Genomic DNA, 18258 nt, shown 5'->3' on the forward strand with positions numbered 1-18258 from the left:
GACGACCTTCTAGTTCAGGCGCCATCTTTTCAGCTAGCAAGATCCCACACGGACTTGGTGTTGTCCTTCCTAAGATCCCACGGCTGGAAGGTGAATTTAGAAAAGAGTTCCTTTGTTCCACACACGAGTGTTTTTCCTAGGAACCATTATAGACTCTCTGTCTATGCAGATATTTCTGACAGAAGTCAGGAAATCAAAGATTATCGATACTTGTCTAACCCTTCAGTCCACTCCTCGTCCTTCAGTCCTTCAGTGGCTCAGTGCATGGAGTTAATCGGGCTGATGGTGGCGGCTATGGATATCATTCCGTTTGCTCGCTTTTATCTCAGGGCTCTGCAATTGAACCTCCCAGGGATCATGCTTTCGCAGACCATTTTGGGTGATTGTGACGACAGATGCCAGTCTCCTAGGGTGAGGAGCAGTCTGGGGCTCCCTAAAGGCTCAAGGATTATGGACACAGAGTCCGTTTTGCCCATAAACATTCTGGAACAAAGAGCGATCTACAATGCTCTTCTGGCCTGGCCTCAATTGGCCTCGGTTCAGTTTATCAGATTTGAGTCGGACAACATATCGTCAGTGGCCTACATCAATCATCGGGGAGGAACAAGGAGTTCCTTGGCGATGACAGAGGTTGCCAGAATAATTCAGTGGGCGGAGACCCATTCTTGCTGTCTGTCGGCAATCCACATCCCAGGGTTGGAACAACTGGGAGGTGTATTTTCTGAGCAGGCAGACCTTTCATCCGGTGGAGTGGGAACTCCATCCGGAAGTGTTCTCCAGTCTGATTCTCAAGTGGGGTCAGCCGGAGTTAGATTTCATGGCATTGCGACAGAACGCCAAGCTCTCGAGATACGGGTCGAGATCCAGGGACCCCCAGGCGGAATTGATAGATGCTCTGGAGGCCCCTTGCACCTTCAATCTAGCATACCTGTTTCCTCCGTTTGCTCTTCTTCCTCGAGTAATTGCTCAAATCAAACAGGAAAGGGCCTCAGTAATACTCATAGCACCGGCCTGACCTCGCAGGATTTGCTATGCAGATCCGGTGGAGATGACATCTCTACCACCTTGGAGACTTCCGATGCGGAAAGACCTTCTGATTCAGAGGCCCTTCCTTCACCCAAATCTAGTTTCTCTGCAGCTGACTGCTTGGAGATTGAACGCTTAATTTTATCCCCCGCGGTTTCTGATTCGGTCATAGAGACCATGATTCAGGCTCGTAGACCGGTAACTAGAAGGATTTCCATAAGATTTGGCGTAAATATCTTTACTGGTGTGAATCCAAGGGCTACTCATGGAGTAGAGTCTGGATTCCTAGGATTTTGTCTTTTCTCCAAGAAGGTTTGGAGAAAGGTTTATGGGCGAGTTCCCTAAAGGGTCAAATCTCGGCCTTATCTATTTTGTTACACAAACGTCTGGCGGATGTCCCAGATGTACAATTTTTTTTGTCAGGCCTTGGTCAGGATCAGGCCTGTGTTCAAACCAGTTACTCCTCCATGGAGTCTTAATTTAGTTCTCAATGTTCTTCTAGGGGCTCCGTTTGAGCCTATGCATTCCTTAGATATTAAGTTGTTATCTTGGAAGGTTTTATTTCTTGTGGCTATTTCTTCTGCTCGGAGAGTGTCAGAACTCTCGGCATTACAGTATGAGTCTCCTTATCTTATTTTCCATGCAGATAAGGTAGTTTTTACATACTAAATTAGGATTTCTTCCTAAGGTTGTTTCTGACCGGAACAATAATCAGGAGATTGTTGTTCCTTCCTTGTGTCCTAATCCTTCTTCTAAGAAGGAAAGACTTTTGCACAATTTGGACATGGTCCGTACTTTAAAGTTTTACCTGCAGGCGACTAAGGACTTTCGTCAGTCTTCTTCTTTGTGTTTTTCTCACGAAAACGCAAGGGACAGAAAGCTACGGCTACTTCTCTTTCTTTTTGTCTGAAGAGCATCATACGTTTTGCATATGAGACTGCTGGACAGCAGCCTCCTGAGAGGGTTACGGCTCATTCCACAAGGGCATTTGCTTCCTCATGTGGAACAGATTTGCAAAGCTGCAACTTGGTCCTCTCTACACACTTTTTCAAAGTTTTACAAATTTGACATTTTTGCCTCGGCTGAGGCTGTTTTTGGGAGAAAGGTTCTTCAAGCAGTGGTGCCTTCCGTTTAGGTTCCCTGTCTTGTCCCTCCTGTATCATCTGTGTACTCTAGCTTGGGTATTGAACTTCAGACACCTCTGCACCTTGGCTTTTCCTTTCTCTTTCTAACTTTGGTCGAATGACTGGAGTGGGAGGGAGGGGAAGAGCTATATAACGGCTCTGCTGTGGTGCTCTTTGCCTCCTCCTGCTGACTAGGAGGTGAATATCCCATTAGTAATTAAGATGATCCGTGGACTCATCGTGTCAAAAAAGAAATACATTTATCAGGTAAGCATAAATTTTCTTTTTTTTGGAGCTCCATTTCTATGCAGATCCAAATCTTAGTGTGTTTCACTTTCACAAGAATAAATAGAGCCAAATGCTGTGAGTGGCTGCCTTGGGATCATAAGGAATGATCCGAATTCACCGGCCTATTAAGTAGCGTGTACATGTCTGGAGAACTATATTGCATCAGTTTTGCAAGGATGATTTTGAGCACTAGATAGGCGTTTGTACAGTGTTTGTTAAAAGCATTCTTGCAAAATTGCTAGCATATAGTGCTCCATTTACAGATATGCTCCTGAAGCCCACCTACCTGCTTTTTAAGTGTAACAAGTAAATTTGGTAATAGAAGTACATTGGAATTTTTTTTTCTTGTAATTGTACAGTCTAATTGAATCGTGAAAGAAAAAAATGTTTCTTAAAGGGACATAAAACCCACATTTTTTCTTTCCCGATTTAGAAAGAGCATGCAATTTTAAACAACTTTCTAATTTACTTCTATGTAATGTGCTGCATTCACGTGATATCCTTTGCTGAAAAGCATATCTAGATAGGTTTAGTAGCTGCTGATTGGTGGCTACACATAGATGCCTCATGTGATTGGCTCACCCATATGCATTGTTATTTCTTCAACAAAGGATATCTAAAGAATGAAGCAAATTAGATAATAGAAGTAAATTTGAATGTTGTTTAAAATTGTTTTCTCTATCTGAATCATGAAAGAAAAATGTTTAGTGTCCCTTTAAGCCCATTTAATCATTGTACCTTTTAAACAGCCTTTTTTTGGGGGGTTATTGTCATGTTTACTTTCTAGTTTGATTTGCCCTCCCAAAAAAGTTACATGCCACTTGTTCAAAATCCACTGCTTTGTGTGCTGTCACAATGAACATTAGGGAAAATTGGATTTTTGTACAGGTACAAAACTCTTTATCCACGCAGTTTGGGAACAGAAAATGTATGAAATAGTTTGAATATTTGTATATTTGCATCTGTAAACCACATTTTGGTACTTAGGCAATACTCCCGTTGTAATACAGCTTATATATGTACCCTAAAAGTAGTTGTATATCATTTGTAATACTTTTGTATACATAGTACAATACTGTAACCAGAAAGGCTATTAGTTATTGTTTAAAACAACTAAAGAAATGGGCAGAAAAGATTGGGACTAGCTGGCAGGAAAAATAGCAATTTTTAATAATTTATTTAAAAATAAATAAAAAAGTGTGGATTTCGGAATAAGTATGGATTTGGGGATTTGTACCTGTACTGACTTTTTAAAATCCCTTTCTTCGTTTCTGGCTGATATTCTTATCCTTCCAATCAGCTATTCTCCTTTTAGTCTTCCACATTCTCTCCTCGGCTCAATAGTAAAACTGGAGAGAGAGGTAAGTGGAAGTAGGAGGAGTTTCCTTTGGATTTGTCTTGTGCATGTTGAAAATAGGTGTGAAAAATATGGTGACTGGTTACTTATTTTGCACCTATAACACACATCTTGGATGTATGCAAACTGACCAAATGGACATTCACATTATCAGTACCTGCATTGTTCTAGTACTGTTATTGAAATTTGCTATAGAAAAATGTCATTGTGAAACCGATACATTGTCTATTATGGCAGCTTTATGTATTATAGTATCTAAATCCTTTTATGTAGTGGTCCTTAAACCTTATTTTCTTTCTAATAACACAGTGAGTCCACGGATCATCAGTAATTACTATTGGGAATTTCACTCCTGGCCAGCAGGAGTAGGCAAAGAGCACCACAGCAAAGCTGTTAAGTATCACCTCCCTTCCCTCAAACCCCAGTCATTCTCTTTACCTGCGTTGCAAGGAGGTGGTAAAGTTTAGGTGTCTGAAAGAAATTTTCTTCAATCAAGAGTTTATTATTTTTATAGCAGGGCAGGTTTGCCCTGATCTTTTCTGGGGTCTAGCCCTAGTCCACGTCAGTTAGTCTCTTCGTAGAGCAGTGGTGGCTTTTAAGCAATTGAGAACTTGTAGGGTATAATCCCCATTGCGCCTCTCAAACAGTTGTTGCTGCCCTAACTTGAAAGCCTGAGTAAGATTATTCAGTCTTTCTTCTTTCCACAGGTCCATGTGAGGAAGGAAGCCCTCTCAAACCAAGTTAGTTGTCCTGCTGTCAGGCAGATCTACATTGAGGTAAGTGCCAAATTTATTCTCTGAAAGAAGAAAGGAAAATATTGGCACTTTAACAGTTAGTTTTTTTTGGGACGTTAAATACATTTGATCCTATTATGGATTAATGGGATAATGTGTGGCACTGGGGACGAGAGAAATCAATTTATAACAGTACATTTATTGATAAGGCTCAGTTAGTGTTTTGTGTCCGGTGTGTTCCGGACAGGGTGGATGGCATGGGTTGTGTTTTTTACTTAGTAATCTCTTGGCGGCTTTTCCGTTGACAAGGAAGTTAATGGCAACTGGGAAGTTTGTTAGGTACGCCCACAAAGTATTTTTGCACGCTTTTCCGGTTCACTTCCTGTGTGTGCGCCGGATGGTAGAGTAATTTGTTGTGGCTCTGCTCTTTCAGAAGCCGGTGAAAGCGATCACTTGATAGCCGGTTGGAGCAGCTGTGGATGAGTCTGGATCGTTAACTACTATTGATTCCGGCAACCAGCAGGACAGGTAGGCACCTCAGCAGAGCTTGCTGAGGTGTAAAGGCTGTCTTAATTTCCTATAGAGCCGATGACAGTTACAGAAGCAATGCGCATCCACGACTCGCGCATGCGCAAAACTAAGGAGCAATCAGATGCCGATGGTGGTAGCGTATTGCCCTGAAACTTGGAAACGCATGCGCAAATTGAGTCATGCTCGTGAACGCGCTTCTGAGCTACGTAATAGAGCGGGCGGGACCGCTCTATACGTAATGCAGGGCAAATACAGGAAGCACAGGATGGGAGGAGTTTAAAAATATAACGGAGGTAAGTTGAATTACCAAATATAAAGACAAGTATTAATTTTTTTGAAAAAAAAAATATTGCCGTTTAACTAAAGAGTAGATTTGGAATTAGTAGGCAAGAGGAATTTAACAAAAATTTACATTCACTTTAAATAAAAAGTATTTTATTTTTTGTTTGTTTTCTTATTGGGTGAAGATGGACCAAGAGGCCCTGCAAAATGTTACTTGTAGTTTGTGTTTTGATGCTAATGTGGAGCCACCAATCCCTTTTTGTTCTTCATGTATTGAGAGAACATTGCGTTACAGGGATAGACTTTTTGATCCTGAGCCATCATTTTCTAAGGTGTATGCTGTTCAGGTGTTTCTTGTTCAAGATATGCCGCAGCTTTTTCCTCGTGTCCCAAACCTTATCGTCTACACATGCAGTGCCCTGCGTTTCCTCTCACACTCCAGTTGGAGTTACCTTGCAAGACATTGCTACCCACATATCCTCTGCAGTAACTGATGCGCTGTCTGCCTTTCCAATGCTGCAGGGAAAGCGCAAGAGGAAATGTAAAGAATCAGTGAGTAAGGTTTCTGATACAGTCGTGGCTGTTCCGAATGTTCCCTCGCAGAAGTCTGAGGAGGAAGATACTTCGGTAGCATCTGTGGGTGAAATCTCAGACTCAGACAGCGTAATTCCTTCTTCTGATACTGAAGTTGTATCCTTCAGGTTTAAGCTAGAACACCTCCGGTTGGGAGGCAGAAATTTCCACCTTGGCTAAGAGAACCTCTATTCCCATAGATGATAGTTCTTTTAAGGATCCTATGGATAAGAAGTTGGAAGGGTTACTTAAAAAGGTGTATGTACACCAGGGTTTACAATGGCAACCTGCAGTGTGTATTGCTACTGTCACCAGCACGGCAGCTTACTGGTTTGATGCGTTGTCTGAATCTATTCAGACGGATACTCCTCTTGAAGAGATCCAGGACAGGATCAAGGCTCTTAAGTTGGCCAATTCCTTTATCACGGATGCTTCCCTACAAGTCATTAAATTGGGAGCAAAGATTTCTGGCTTTGCTGTTCTGGCCTGTAGAGCCTTAAGGTTGAAGTCCTGGTCTGATGTGTCATCTAAGTCTAAGCTTTTGGAAATTCCCTTCAAGGGTAAGACCTTTTTGGGCCGGGCTGGGCCAAAATCATTTCAGATATTTCAGGAGGGAAGGGACACTTCCTCCCTCAGGCTAAGAGGAATAAACAGAAAGGATGTCAGAGTAATTTTCGTTCCTTTCGAAACTTTAAAGGTAAGCCTCCCCCCCCCTCTTCCAAACAGGAACAGTCCAAGTCTTCCTGGAAGCCCAATCAGTCTTGGAAAAAGGGGAAGCAATCTAAGCCTGTTAGTGACTCAGTCTGCATGAAGGGTCTGCCCCCGATCCGGGAGCGGATCTTGTTAGGGGCAGACTTTCTCTCTTCGCTCAAGCTTGGGTTTGGGATGTTCCAGATCCCTGGGCGGTGGACATCGTGTCCCAGGGATACAGACTAGAGTTCAAGATCTTTCCTCCCAGGGGCAGGTTCCTCCTCTCAAGATTATCTGTAGACCAGATAAAAAGAGGCATTCTTACATTGTGTCCGGGATCTATCCGGCCTGGGAGGAATATTTCCTGTTCCAATGCGGGAACAGTGTCTGGGATTCTACTCCAATCTGTTTGTGGTTCCCAAAAAAGAGGGAACCGTCAGACCAATTTTAGACCTCAAGAGTCTAAACAATTTTCTCAGAGTACCATCCTTCAAGATGGAAATGATTTGTTCCATTCTTCCCTGCACATTCCCATCCACAGGGACCATCACAAGTTTCTGAGGTTCGAGTTTTTAGACAAACACTTTTTGTGGCCCTTCCATTCGGCCTTGCCACAGCTCCCAGGATTTTCTCAAAGGTTCTGGGAGCGTTCTCGTTCAGGCGCCATCTTTTCAACAAGCAAACTCCCACACGGAGATGTTATCTTTTTTTCTGCGCTCTCACGGATGGAAGGTGAATTGGGGAAAGAGTTCCTTAATTCCAGCTACAAGGGTGGTGTTCTTGGGAACCATAATAGATTCTCTATCGATGAAAATCTTTCTGACAGCGGTCAGAAAAACAAAGATTCTCAACTCTTGTCTTGCCCTTCAGTCCTCTCATCGACAGTCAGTGGCCCAATGTATGGAGGTAATTGGTCTGATGGTGTCTGCCATGGACATCATACCGTTTGCTCGGTTCCATCTCAGACCTCTGCAGTTATGCATGCTCAGACAATGGAACAGGGATTATGTGGATCTGTCTTCGCGATTGGAAATGGATCAGGCGACAAATTCTCTTCCATGGTGGTTGTCTCGAACATCTATCCCAGGGAACCTGCTTCCGCAGGCCTACCTGGGTGATTGTGACCACGGATGCAAGCCTACTGGGTTGGGGAGCAGTCTGGGGTTCGTTAACGGCACAGGGTCTATGGACTCGGGAGGAGTCAAGAATCCCCATAAACATCCTAGAGCTGAGGGCAATCTTCAATGCTCTTCTGGCTTGGCCTCAGTTAGCTTCAGCCCAGTTTATCAGGTTCCAGTCGGACAACATAACTTCAGTGGCTTACATCAACCATCAGGGAGGAACTCGAAGTTCCTTGGTCATGGCAGAGGTAGCCAACATTATCCAGTGGGCGAAGACCCACAACTGCTGTCTGTCTGCGATCCACGTTCCAGGAGTGGACAATTGGGAAGCGGATTTCTTTTTAAAGACACGATGAGTCCACAGATTTCATCCTTACTTGTGGGATTACGCCTCCTGGTCAGCAGGAGGAGGCAAAGAGCACCACAGCAGACCTGTTATATAGCTCCTCCCTTCCCTCCCACTCCAGTCATTCTCTTTGCCTACGTTAGTGATAGGAAGAGGTAAAGTGAGGTGTTATATTAGATTCTTCAATCAAGAGTTTATTATTTTTAAAGTAGTGCCAGAGAGTGCTGCTTTGTTCTAGGGTGTAGCCGTAGTCCATATCAGTCTCTTCAGTAGAGCGTTTGGTGGCTTTAGAGCAATGGGAACTGGTGGGGACATAATTCTCACTGCGTCTCCCATACATTTATGCTGCCCTTATCCTGATGGCCTAAGCAATTTCTAACTCAGGCTTTATCATTTTCCACAGGGCTATAGGAGGGAGAGGACCTCTTAAACCTGTTGCACTGTCCTGCTGTCGGAGAGCATTAAGGTAAGTGCAGACTTTTTATTCTGGGGACAGCTAAACGACTCAGAGGAAAGTGGGCACTTCAAATTTAACTTTACTTTGTATAAGGCAAATGGAGCCTTTGACTTGGGACTTCTGGCTCTCTAGGTATGGAGGGTGTTCTTATCACTGCGCAATGTACAGGCACTGTGGCAGGGAGAAAGCTGAAAAATGGTTTGCTTTGTCACTATCGTTATTTTTTTTAAGCTGGTCGGACTGTGTAGTTATTAACGCCCACAAAGGGCGGGGCCAGAATTTTGCGCGCTTTGTGCTTTCACTGCGCAGTTTCACATAGCCCGGCATCCGGAGAAGGTTCCGGTTTAACTGTGAGGCTCATCGACTCTCAGGCTTGCAGGACAGTGACGTCCTTTCTTTGCTCTGGAACCGCATGTTTTTTTTACTAAACAAGCAAGCGGTTGTTAGCGCTCCTGAGTCTTGTACTTCTGCACCAGGAATTGCAGCGGGACTGGTCGGCAGGTAGGCGCCTCAGCAGAGCTGCTGAGGCGTAGAGGTGTTTGAGTGTTTGTTAAAAACGTTTTTTATTTAGCTAAAGGGATACGTTTTTTTGTTTTAAACAGGAAAGTTGTTGCATTCAAAATTTAAAGGCAGTATCCTGTTAATTTTTGTTGCTTCAAGTTTACTAAGTAATCTGTTTACAGTTGGGCTTCCATTTTACAACTCTGTTTTTTTCCTCATGCAGTAAAAAAAAGTCCAGTTTTAAAATTTAAAGGGCCAGTAACAATTATTTATTTTTTTGTATTAAAAAATTGTACAATATTGTCTGTTCTCTAAAATGGATTCAGAAGCTGTGCATAATGTTACTTGTGCCATGTGTTTGGATCCAATGTGGAACCACCGGTTCCTTTTTGTCCCTCATGTGTTGAGAGGGCTTTAAGTTATAGAGAAAAAAAAAATCACAATCAAAATTTTTCTAAGGCGGATGCTTCTCAGGAGTCTAATGATGAGATGCAGAGTATTTGCAGCTTTCTCCCCAAGCGTCCCAACCTTTAACGCCCGCTCAAGCAGTGCCCTGTACTTCTCTAGCTTCTACTGCAGTTACGTTAAAAGACATAGCTGCGGTTATGTCTTTACACTTTATGATGCGTTATCTGCCTTTCCTATACTTCAAGGCAAACATAAAAGGAAGGACAACTATGTGGTCAATGAAGTTTCTGATGCTATGGTAGCAATCTCGGATGTACCCTCTCAGGGATCTGAGATGGAGGGTATGGAGGTTCTATCAGATGGTGAAATTTCAGACTTAGGGAGTTCCTTACCTTTGACTGATTTAGAAGTTGTCTCTTTCAGCTTTAAACTAGAACACCTCCGCCTGTTACTCGGGGAGGTCTTAGTGTCTTTGGACGACTGTGACTCCACGGTAGTGGTCGTTCCTGAGAAATCAAGTAAATTGGACAAATACTTCGAAGTTCCTTCTTACTCAGATGTTTTTCCAGTTCCCAAGCGAATTTCGGAGATTATTTCTAAGGAATGGGAGAGACCAGGTATTCCCTTCTCTCCTTCTATTTTCAAGAAGATGTTCCCTATAGCTGACACTGTCAGGGAAACTTAGCAGACGGTTCCTAAGGTTTAGGGGGCTATTTCCACCTTGGCCAAACAAATTACTATTCCTATTAAGGATAGTTGTGCCTTCAAAGACCCTATGGACAAGAAGTTGGAGGGTCTACTTAAAAAAGATCTATGTTCACCAGGGTTTGCTATTGCAACCGGCTGCGTGCATCGATATGGTCACTAGGGCGGCAGCTTATTGGTTCAATGCTCTTGCGGAGTCTCTTAAGACTGAGACTTCTTTAGAGGAAATCTAGGATCAGATTAAAGCTCTGAAATTAGCCTATTCCTTTATTACAGATGCTTTTCTGCAAATTACTAAATTGGCTGCTAAGAGTTCAGGTTTTTCTATCCTAGCCCGCAGAGCCTTATGGTTGAAGCCTTGGTCTGCGGATGTATCATCCAAATCTAAGCTCCTGGCAATTCCTTACAAGGGAAAGACCTTGTTTGGACCTGGCTTGAAGGAAATTACATCACGGGAGGCAAAGGTCATCTCCTTCCTCAAGATAAAAGAACCAAGCAGAAAGGACGACAAAGTAATTTTCGTTCCTTTCGAAATTTCAAGGGAAATTCCTTCTCTTCTTCCTCTAAACAGGAAGGAAACTTTGCAATCTAAGTCTACTTGGAGACCCAACCAATCTTGGAACAAGGGTAAACAATCCAAGAAACCTGCTGCTGATTCCAAGTCGCTGATTCCAAGTCAGCATGAAGGGTTTGCCCCCGATCCGGGACCGGATCTGGTAGGGGGCAGACTTTCCTTCTTCATTCAGGCTTGGGTGCGGGATGTTCAGGATCCCTTGGCTATAGAAATAGTGTCTCAGGGATACAAACTGGAGTTCAGAAATTCTCCCCGAGGAAGATTTCTTCTGTCAAGATTATCTGCAGATCAGATAAAAAGAGAGACGTTCTTACATTGTGTAAGAGACCTCTCTTCCATGGGAGTAATTTGTCCCATTCCAATACAGGGGCAGGGTTTTTATTCAAATCTGTTTGTAGTTCCCAAAAAGGAGGGAACCTTCAGACCTATCTTAGACCTCAAAAGTCTAAACAAGTTTCTCAGAGTTCCATCATTCAAGATGGAAACTATTCGTACCATTCTTCCATTGATCCAGGAGGGTCAATTTATGACGATAGTGGATTTAAAGGATGCATATCTACATGTTCCTATCCACAGAGATCACAAGTTCCTGAGGTTTGCCTTTCTGGACAAACACTTTCAGTTCGTGGCTCTTCCTTTCGGGCTGGCCATGGCACCCAGAATTTTCACAAAGGTTCTGGGGTCTCTGCTGGCGGTTCTAAGACGGTGGGGCATTGCGGTGGCACCTTATCTGGACGATATTCTAATCCAGGCGTCATCTTGTCAGCAAGCAAGGTCCCATACCGACATTGTGCTATCCTTCCTGAGAACTCACGGGTGGAAGGTTAATCTGGGAAAGAGTTCTTTAATCCCGAAGACAAGTGCCCTTCTTGGGAACTCTAATCGATTCTATATCCATGAGAATTTTTCTGACAGAGGTCAGAAAATCAAAGATTCTGGAAACATGTCGAGCCCTTCAGTCCACTCCTCAGCCGTCAGTGGCTCAGTGTATGGAGGTAATCGGATTGATGGTGGCGGCAATGGACATCATACCGCTTGCTTGGTTTCACCTCAGGCCTCTGCAGTTAAGCATGCTCAGGCAGTGGAATGGAGATTATACAGATTTGTCTCCTCGAATAACCCTGGAACAGGAGACGAGGGACCTCTCTCTTAAATGGTGGTTGTCTCTGGATCATCTATCCCAGGGGACATGCTTTCGTAGACCTTCATGGGTGATTGTGACAACGGACGCCAGCCTTTTAGGATGGGGAGCAGTCTGGGGCTCTCTAAAGGCTCAGAGAGTATGGACTCAGGCAGAGTCTCTCCTTCCTATCAACATCCTAGAGCTGAGGATGATCTTCAGTGCTCTTCGGGCCTGGCCTCAGTTGCCCTCGGCCCAATTCTTCAGATTCCAGTCGGACAAGATAATGACAGTGGCTTACATCAATCATCAGGGAGGAACGAGAACTCCCTTAGTGATGACCGAAGTAGCCAAGATAATCCAGTGGGCGGAGGCCCATTCTTGCCATCTGTCAGCGGTCCACATCCCAGGGGTGGACAACTGGGAGGGCGGATTTTCTGAGCAGGCAGACCTTTCATCCGGGAGAGTGGGAACTCCATCCGTAAATATTCTCCAACCTGATTCTCAAATGGGGTCGGCCGGAGTTGGATATCATGGCATCTCGTCAGAATGCCAAGCTCCCGAGATAGGGGTCCAGGGACCCCCAGGCGGAGCTGATAGATGCCTTGGCAGTTCCTTGGTCCTTCAGCCTAGCATATCTATTTCCCCCATTTGCTCTTCTTCCCCGGGTTATTGCTCGAATCAAACAGGAGAAGGCATCAGTGATCCTCATCGCTCCTGCGTGGCCTCGCAGGATTTGGTATGCCGATCTGGTGGACATGTCATCCCTGCCACCTTGGAAACTTCCATTGAGGAAGGACCTTCTCATTCAGGGACTCTTCCTTCACCCAAATCTAGTTTCTCTGAAGCTGACTGCTTGGAGATTGAACGCTTAATACTATCCAAGCGGGGTATCTCTGATTCGGTCATAGATACCTTAATTCAGGGGCGTAAACCTGTAACTAGGAAGATTTACCATAAGATATGGCATAAATATCTTTATTGGTGTGAATCCAAGGGCTACTCATGGAGTAGAGTTAGTATTCCCAGGATTTTGTCTTTTCTCCAAGAAGGATTGGAGAAGGGTTTATCAGCAAGTTCCTTAAAGGGTCAGATCTCTGCCTTATCTATTTTGTTACACAAACGTCTGGCAGATGTCCCAGATGTTCATTCCTTTTGTCAGGCTTTGATTAGAATCAGGCCTGTGTTTAAACCAATTGCTCCTCCATGGAGTTTGAATTTAGTTCTTAAAGTTCTTCAAGGGGTTCCATTTGAGCCTATGCATTCCATATATATTAAAGGGACAGTCTAGTATAAATTAAACTTTCATTATTCAGATAGGACTTTTAATTTTAATCAACTTTTCAATTTACTTTTATCATCAAATTTGCTTTTTTCTCTTGGTATTCTTAGTTTAAACTAAACATAGGTAGGCTCATATGCTAATTTCTAAGCCTTTGAGGGCTGCCTCTTATCACATGCTTTTTAAATCTCTTTTCAACACAAAGAGACAGAAAGTACACGTGGGCCATATAGATAACACTGTGTTCAGGCACAGGGGGTTATTTAAGATTTAGCACAAAACAATTCTAAATTTAAGACAATAGATAACAAACAGTCACAGTCATGTGATCAGGAGGCTGGAAGAAGGTTCTTAGATACAAGGTAATCACAGAGGTAAAAAAAGTATATTTAATATATCTGTGTTGGTTATGCAAAACTGGGGAATTGGTAATAAAGGGATTATCTATCTTTTAAAACAATAACAATTCTATGGTAGACTGTCCCTTTAAGTTGTTATCTTGGAAAGTTTTATTTCTTGTGGCCATTTCTTTAGCTCGAAGAGTGTCTGAGCTTTCGGCATTGCAGTATAATTAATCAGGAGATTGTTGTTCATTCCTTGTGTCCTAATCCTCCTCCTCAGAAGGAACGTCTTCTGCACAATTTGGACGTAGTCCGTGCTTTAAAATTTTACTTACAAGCGACTAAGGACTTTCATCAATCGTCTTCTTTGTTTCTTATTTTTTCAGGCTACCTCTCTTTCTTTTTGGCTGAAGAGTATCATCCGTTTTGCATATGAGACTGCTGGACAACAGCCTCCTGAAAGAGTTATGGCTCATTCCACCAGGGCTGTTGCTTCCTCATGGGCTTTCAAAAATGAAGCTTCTGTTGACCAGATTTGCAAGGCTGCAACTTGGTCCTCTCTTCACACTTTTTCTAAATTTTACAAATTTGATACCTTTGCTTCGGCTGAGGCTGTTTTTGGGAGAAAGGTTCTTCAAGCAGTGGTGCCTTCTGTTTAGGTTCCCTGTCTTGTCCCTCCCTTATCATCCGTGTACTCTAGCTTTGGTATTGTATCCCACAAGTAAGGATGAAATCCGTGGACTCATCGTGTCCCTAAAAAGAAAAGAAAATGTATGCTTACCTGATAAATTTGTTTCTTTTTAGACACGATGAGTCCACGGCCCGCCCTGTTCTCTGAGACAGGTTATTAATTTTTGTAAACTTCAGACACCTCTGCACCTTGGCTTTTCCTTTCTCTTCCTAACTTCGGTTGAATGACTGGAGTGGGAGGGAAGGGAGGAGCTATTTAACAGCTCTGCTGTGGTGCTCTTTGCCTCCTCCTGCTTACCAGGAGGCGTAATCCCACAAGTAAGGATGAAATCCGTGGACTCATCGTGTCTAAAAAGAAACAAATTTATCAGGTAAGCATACATTTTCTTTTTCTGAGCAGACAGACTTTTCACCCGGGGGAGTGGGAACTTCATTCATAGGTATTTTGCAGGTTGATCCTCAAATGGGGACAGCCGGAGCTGGATCTTATGGCATCTCGTCAGAATGCCAAGCTCCTGAGGTATGAGTCGAGGTCAAGGGATCCTCAGGCTGTACTGATATATGCTCTAGCGGTTCCTTGGAATTTCAGTCTAACATACCTGTTTTCTCCGTTTGCTCTCCTTCCACGGGTCATTGCTCAAATCAAAGGGCGTCTGTGATCCCCATTGCACCGGCGTGGCCTCGCAGGATCTGGTATGCAGACCTAGTGGAGATGTCATCTCTCCCACCTTGGAGACTTCCACTGAGGAAGGACCTTCTACTTCAAGGGCCCTTCCTTCATCCAAATCTCGTTTCTCTGAAGCTGACTGCTTGGAGATTGAATGCTTAATTTTATCCAAGCGTGGTTTTTCTGAGTAGGTCATTGAGACCATGATTTAGGCTCGTAAGCCTGTTACATGAAACATTTACTTTAAGATATGGCGTAAATATCTGTATTGGTGCGAATCCAGGGGCTAGTCTTGGAGTAGAGTTTGGATTCCTAGGATTTCGTCTTTTCTCCAGGAGGATCTGGAGAAGGGGTTATCTGCTAGTACCTTGAAGGGTCAAATTTCTACCTTAACTATATTGTTGCACAAACGTCTGGTGGATGTGCCAGATGTCCAATCCTTTTGTCAGGCCCTGGTTAGAATCCGACCTGTGTTAAAGCATGTTACTCCTCCCTGGAGTTTTAACCTTGTTCTTAAAGTTCTTCAGCAGGCTCCGTTTGAACCTATGCATTCCTTAGATATTAAGATGTTATCTTGAAAGGTTTTGTTTCTGGTTGCAATTTCTTCTGCTCGAAGAGTTTCTGAACTCTCGGCATTGCAGTGTAAATCCCCTTACCTTATGTTTCATTCCGATAAGGTGGTTCTACGTACTGAGTTAGGTTTCCTTCCTAAGGTGGTTTCGGATAGGAATATTAACCAAGAAATCGTTGTTCCTCCTTTGTGTCCTAACCCATCTTCTCATTAAGAGTGTTTGTTGCACAACCTGGATGTGGTTCGTGCGTTGAAATACTATTTGCAGGCGACTAAGGTTTTTTGCCAGTCCTCTGCCTTGTTTGTCGTTTTCTCTGGGAAACGCAAGGGTCAGAAAGCTACGGCTATGTCTTTCTTTGTGGCTGAGGAGTATAATTTGTTTGGCTTATGAAACTTGGTCCTCTTTACACACTTTTTCAAACTTCTATAAATTTGATACTTTTGCCTCAGCTGAGGTTTCTTTTGGGAGAAAGGTTCTTCAAGCAGTGGTGCCTTCTGTTTAGGTTCCCTGTCTTGCCCATCCCTTATCTGTGTCCTCTAGCTTGGGTATTGATTCCCAATAGTAATAACTGATGATCCGTGGACTCACCATGTCATTAGAAAGAAAATTTTTTTTATGCTTACCTGATAAATTTATTTCTTGACACGGTGAGTCCACGGCCCGCCCCGTTTGTTCAGACGGTCTTTTTGTTTTTATAAACCTCAGGCACCTCTGCACCTTGTGTTGCTTCCTTTCTCTCCTTTTCCTACGGTCGAATGACTGGGGTTTGAGGGAAGGGAGGTGATACTTAACAGCTTTGCTGTGGTGCTCTTTGCCTCCTCCTGCTGGCCATGAGTGATATTCCCAATAGTAATTACTGATGATCCGTGGACTCACAGTGTCAAGAAATAAATTTATCAGGTAAGCATAAATTTCGTTTTTTTTTTTCCCAGGTGGTTTCCAAAGAAACACTTGATGTTGTCCTAGCAGCATGTCAAAGTGGTTCATTTGAAAAACTGGAGACTGTGGTCAAGGTAAGAGAAAAAAGTGTTTAGAATTTCAAGTTCTACATAAAATCATCTACTAATCAAATAAGGTCAGTTACATTGTAATGTTATATGTAAATAAGAAGGCGATGCCAAAATCTAACACTATTTGGTATAATTGTACAGTTCATTCTCACTACTTCATTGTTATCCCAATGCCATCAATACTATGAAATATAATTTTTACATTTAGAACTTTGAAAATGTTTTCATTAATAAGGGCTTTACGTTGTTGGTACAGTTTTTCTTTCATAAGATTGTGGGAGTCCACGAGCCATCACGTTGGATTAAAATCCAGTCCTAGAGGAGGAGCCAATATAACAGAGCCTTAGTCCCACTTTCTTATGATTCTTTAGTCCAGGAAGGAGTGATGGTGAAACTTGCTCATCTACACATTGAAAAGGGGTTTTCTAACTGATCTGAGACCCATTATCTTCCTTATAATACATAAAAACAGGACACAAAAGTGAACAGGAGTTCAGCCAAACAGTGAAAATCTCCCAGTGTGGAGATGCCACCAGCCTTCCAGGTGAAAGGTGGGCATGCTTGTCGACCCCCCCCCGGTCTACGGTGTGCTGCTCCTTTTACAGATTCATGGCACTGTGCTTGCACTGCCTTGGATGGGCCCATCTGTTGGAAACAGTCTTCTGCAGCTAAGGTGAGCACATTAGATGAAGGTTCTGGCTGGTAAATACCATGCAATTTTATAGCCCACATTCACCTGATAACACTACATACAATTTCTTTCATGTAATTAACAAGAGTCCATGAGCTAGTGACGTATGGGATATACATTCCTACCAGGAGGGGCAAAGTTTCCCAAACCCTAAAATGCCTATAAATACACCCCTCACCACACCCACAAATCAGTTTTTACAAACTTTGCCTCCAAGGGAGGTGGTGAAGTAAGTTTGTGCTAGATTCTACGTTGATATGCGCTCCGCAGCAAGTTGGAGCCCGGTTTTCCTCTCAGCGTGCAGTGAATGTCAGAGGGATGTGAGGAGAGTATTGCCTATTGAATGCAGTGATCTCCTTCTACGGGGTCTATTTCATAAGGTTCTCTGTTATCGGTCGTAGAGATTCATCTCTTACCTCCCTTTTCAGATCGACGATATACTCTTATATTTACCATTTCCTCTACTGATTCTCGTTTCAGTACTGGTTTGGCTTTCTACAAACATGTAGATGAGTGTCCTGGGGTAAGTAAGTCTTATTTTCTGTGACACTCTAAGCTATGGTTGGGCACTTTATTTATAAAGTTCTAAATATATGTATTCAAACATTTATTTGCCTTGACTCAGAATGTTCAACTTTCCTTATTTCCAGACAGTCAGTTTCATATTTGGGATTATGCTTTAAATTATCATATTTTTTCTTACCTCAAAAATTTGACTTTTTTCCCTGTGGGCTGTTAGGCTCGCGGGGGCTGAAAATGCTTCATTTTATTGCGTCATTCTTGGCGCGGACTTTTTTGGCGCAAAAATTCTTTTCCGTTTCCGGCGTCATACGTGTCGCCGGAAGTTGCGTCATTTTTGACGTTATTTTGCGCCAAAAATGTCGGCGTTCCGGATGTGGCGTCATTTTTGGCGCTAAAAGCATTTAGGCGCCAGATAATGTGGGCGTCTTATTTGGCGCCAAAAAATATGGGCGTCGCTTTTGTCTCCACATTATTTCAGTCTCTTTTTTCATTTGCTTCTGGTTGCTAGAAGCTTGATGTTTGGCATTTTTTTCCCATTCCTGAAACTGTCTTATAAGGAATTTGATCTATTTTGCTTTATATGTTGTTTTTTCTCTTACATATTGCAAGATGTCTCACGTTGCATCTGAGCCAGAAGATACTACAG

General features: G+C 43.1%; 1 protein-coding gene across 2 annotated transcripts in view; it reads left to right on the top strand.

Moving 5' to 3' along the window:
- Positions 1-18258, top strand: part of RFC4 (replication factor C subunit 4) — a 271306-nt gene that overhangs the window by 141265 nt on the left and 111783 nt on the right. The window contains exon 9 of one of the 2 annotated variants that reach the window (XM_053710182.1): positions 16322-16402. The exons of the other annotated variant lie outside the window; for it this stretch is intronic. Within the exon in view, the coding sequence (XP_053566157.1) occupies positions 16322-16402 (81 nt within the window). The remainder of the gene's footprint in view (positions 1-16321; positions 16403-18258) is intronic. 2 annotated transcript variants of the gene reach the window in all.

The sequence above is a fragment of the Bombina bombina genome, chromosome 4 (assembly GCF_027579735.1).
Source record: "Bombina bombina isolate aBomBom1 chromosome 4, aBomBom1.pri, whole genome shotgun sequence".
Taxonomy (NCBI): domain Eukaryota; kingdom Metazoa; phylum Chordata; class Amphibia; order Anura; family Bombinatoridae; genus Bombina; species Bombina bombina.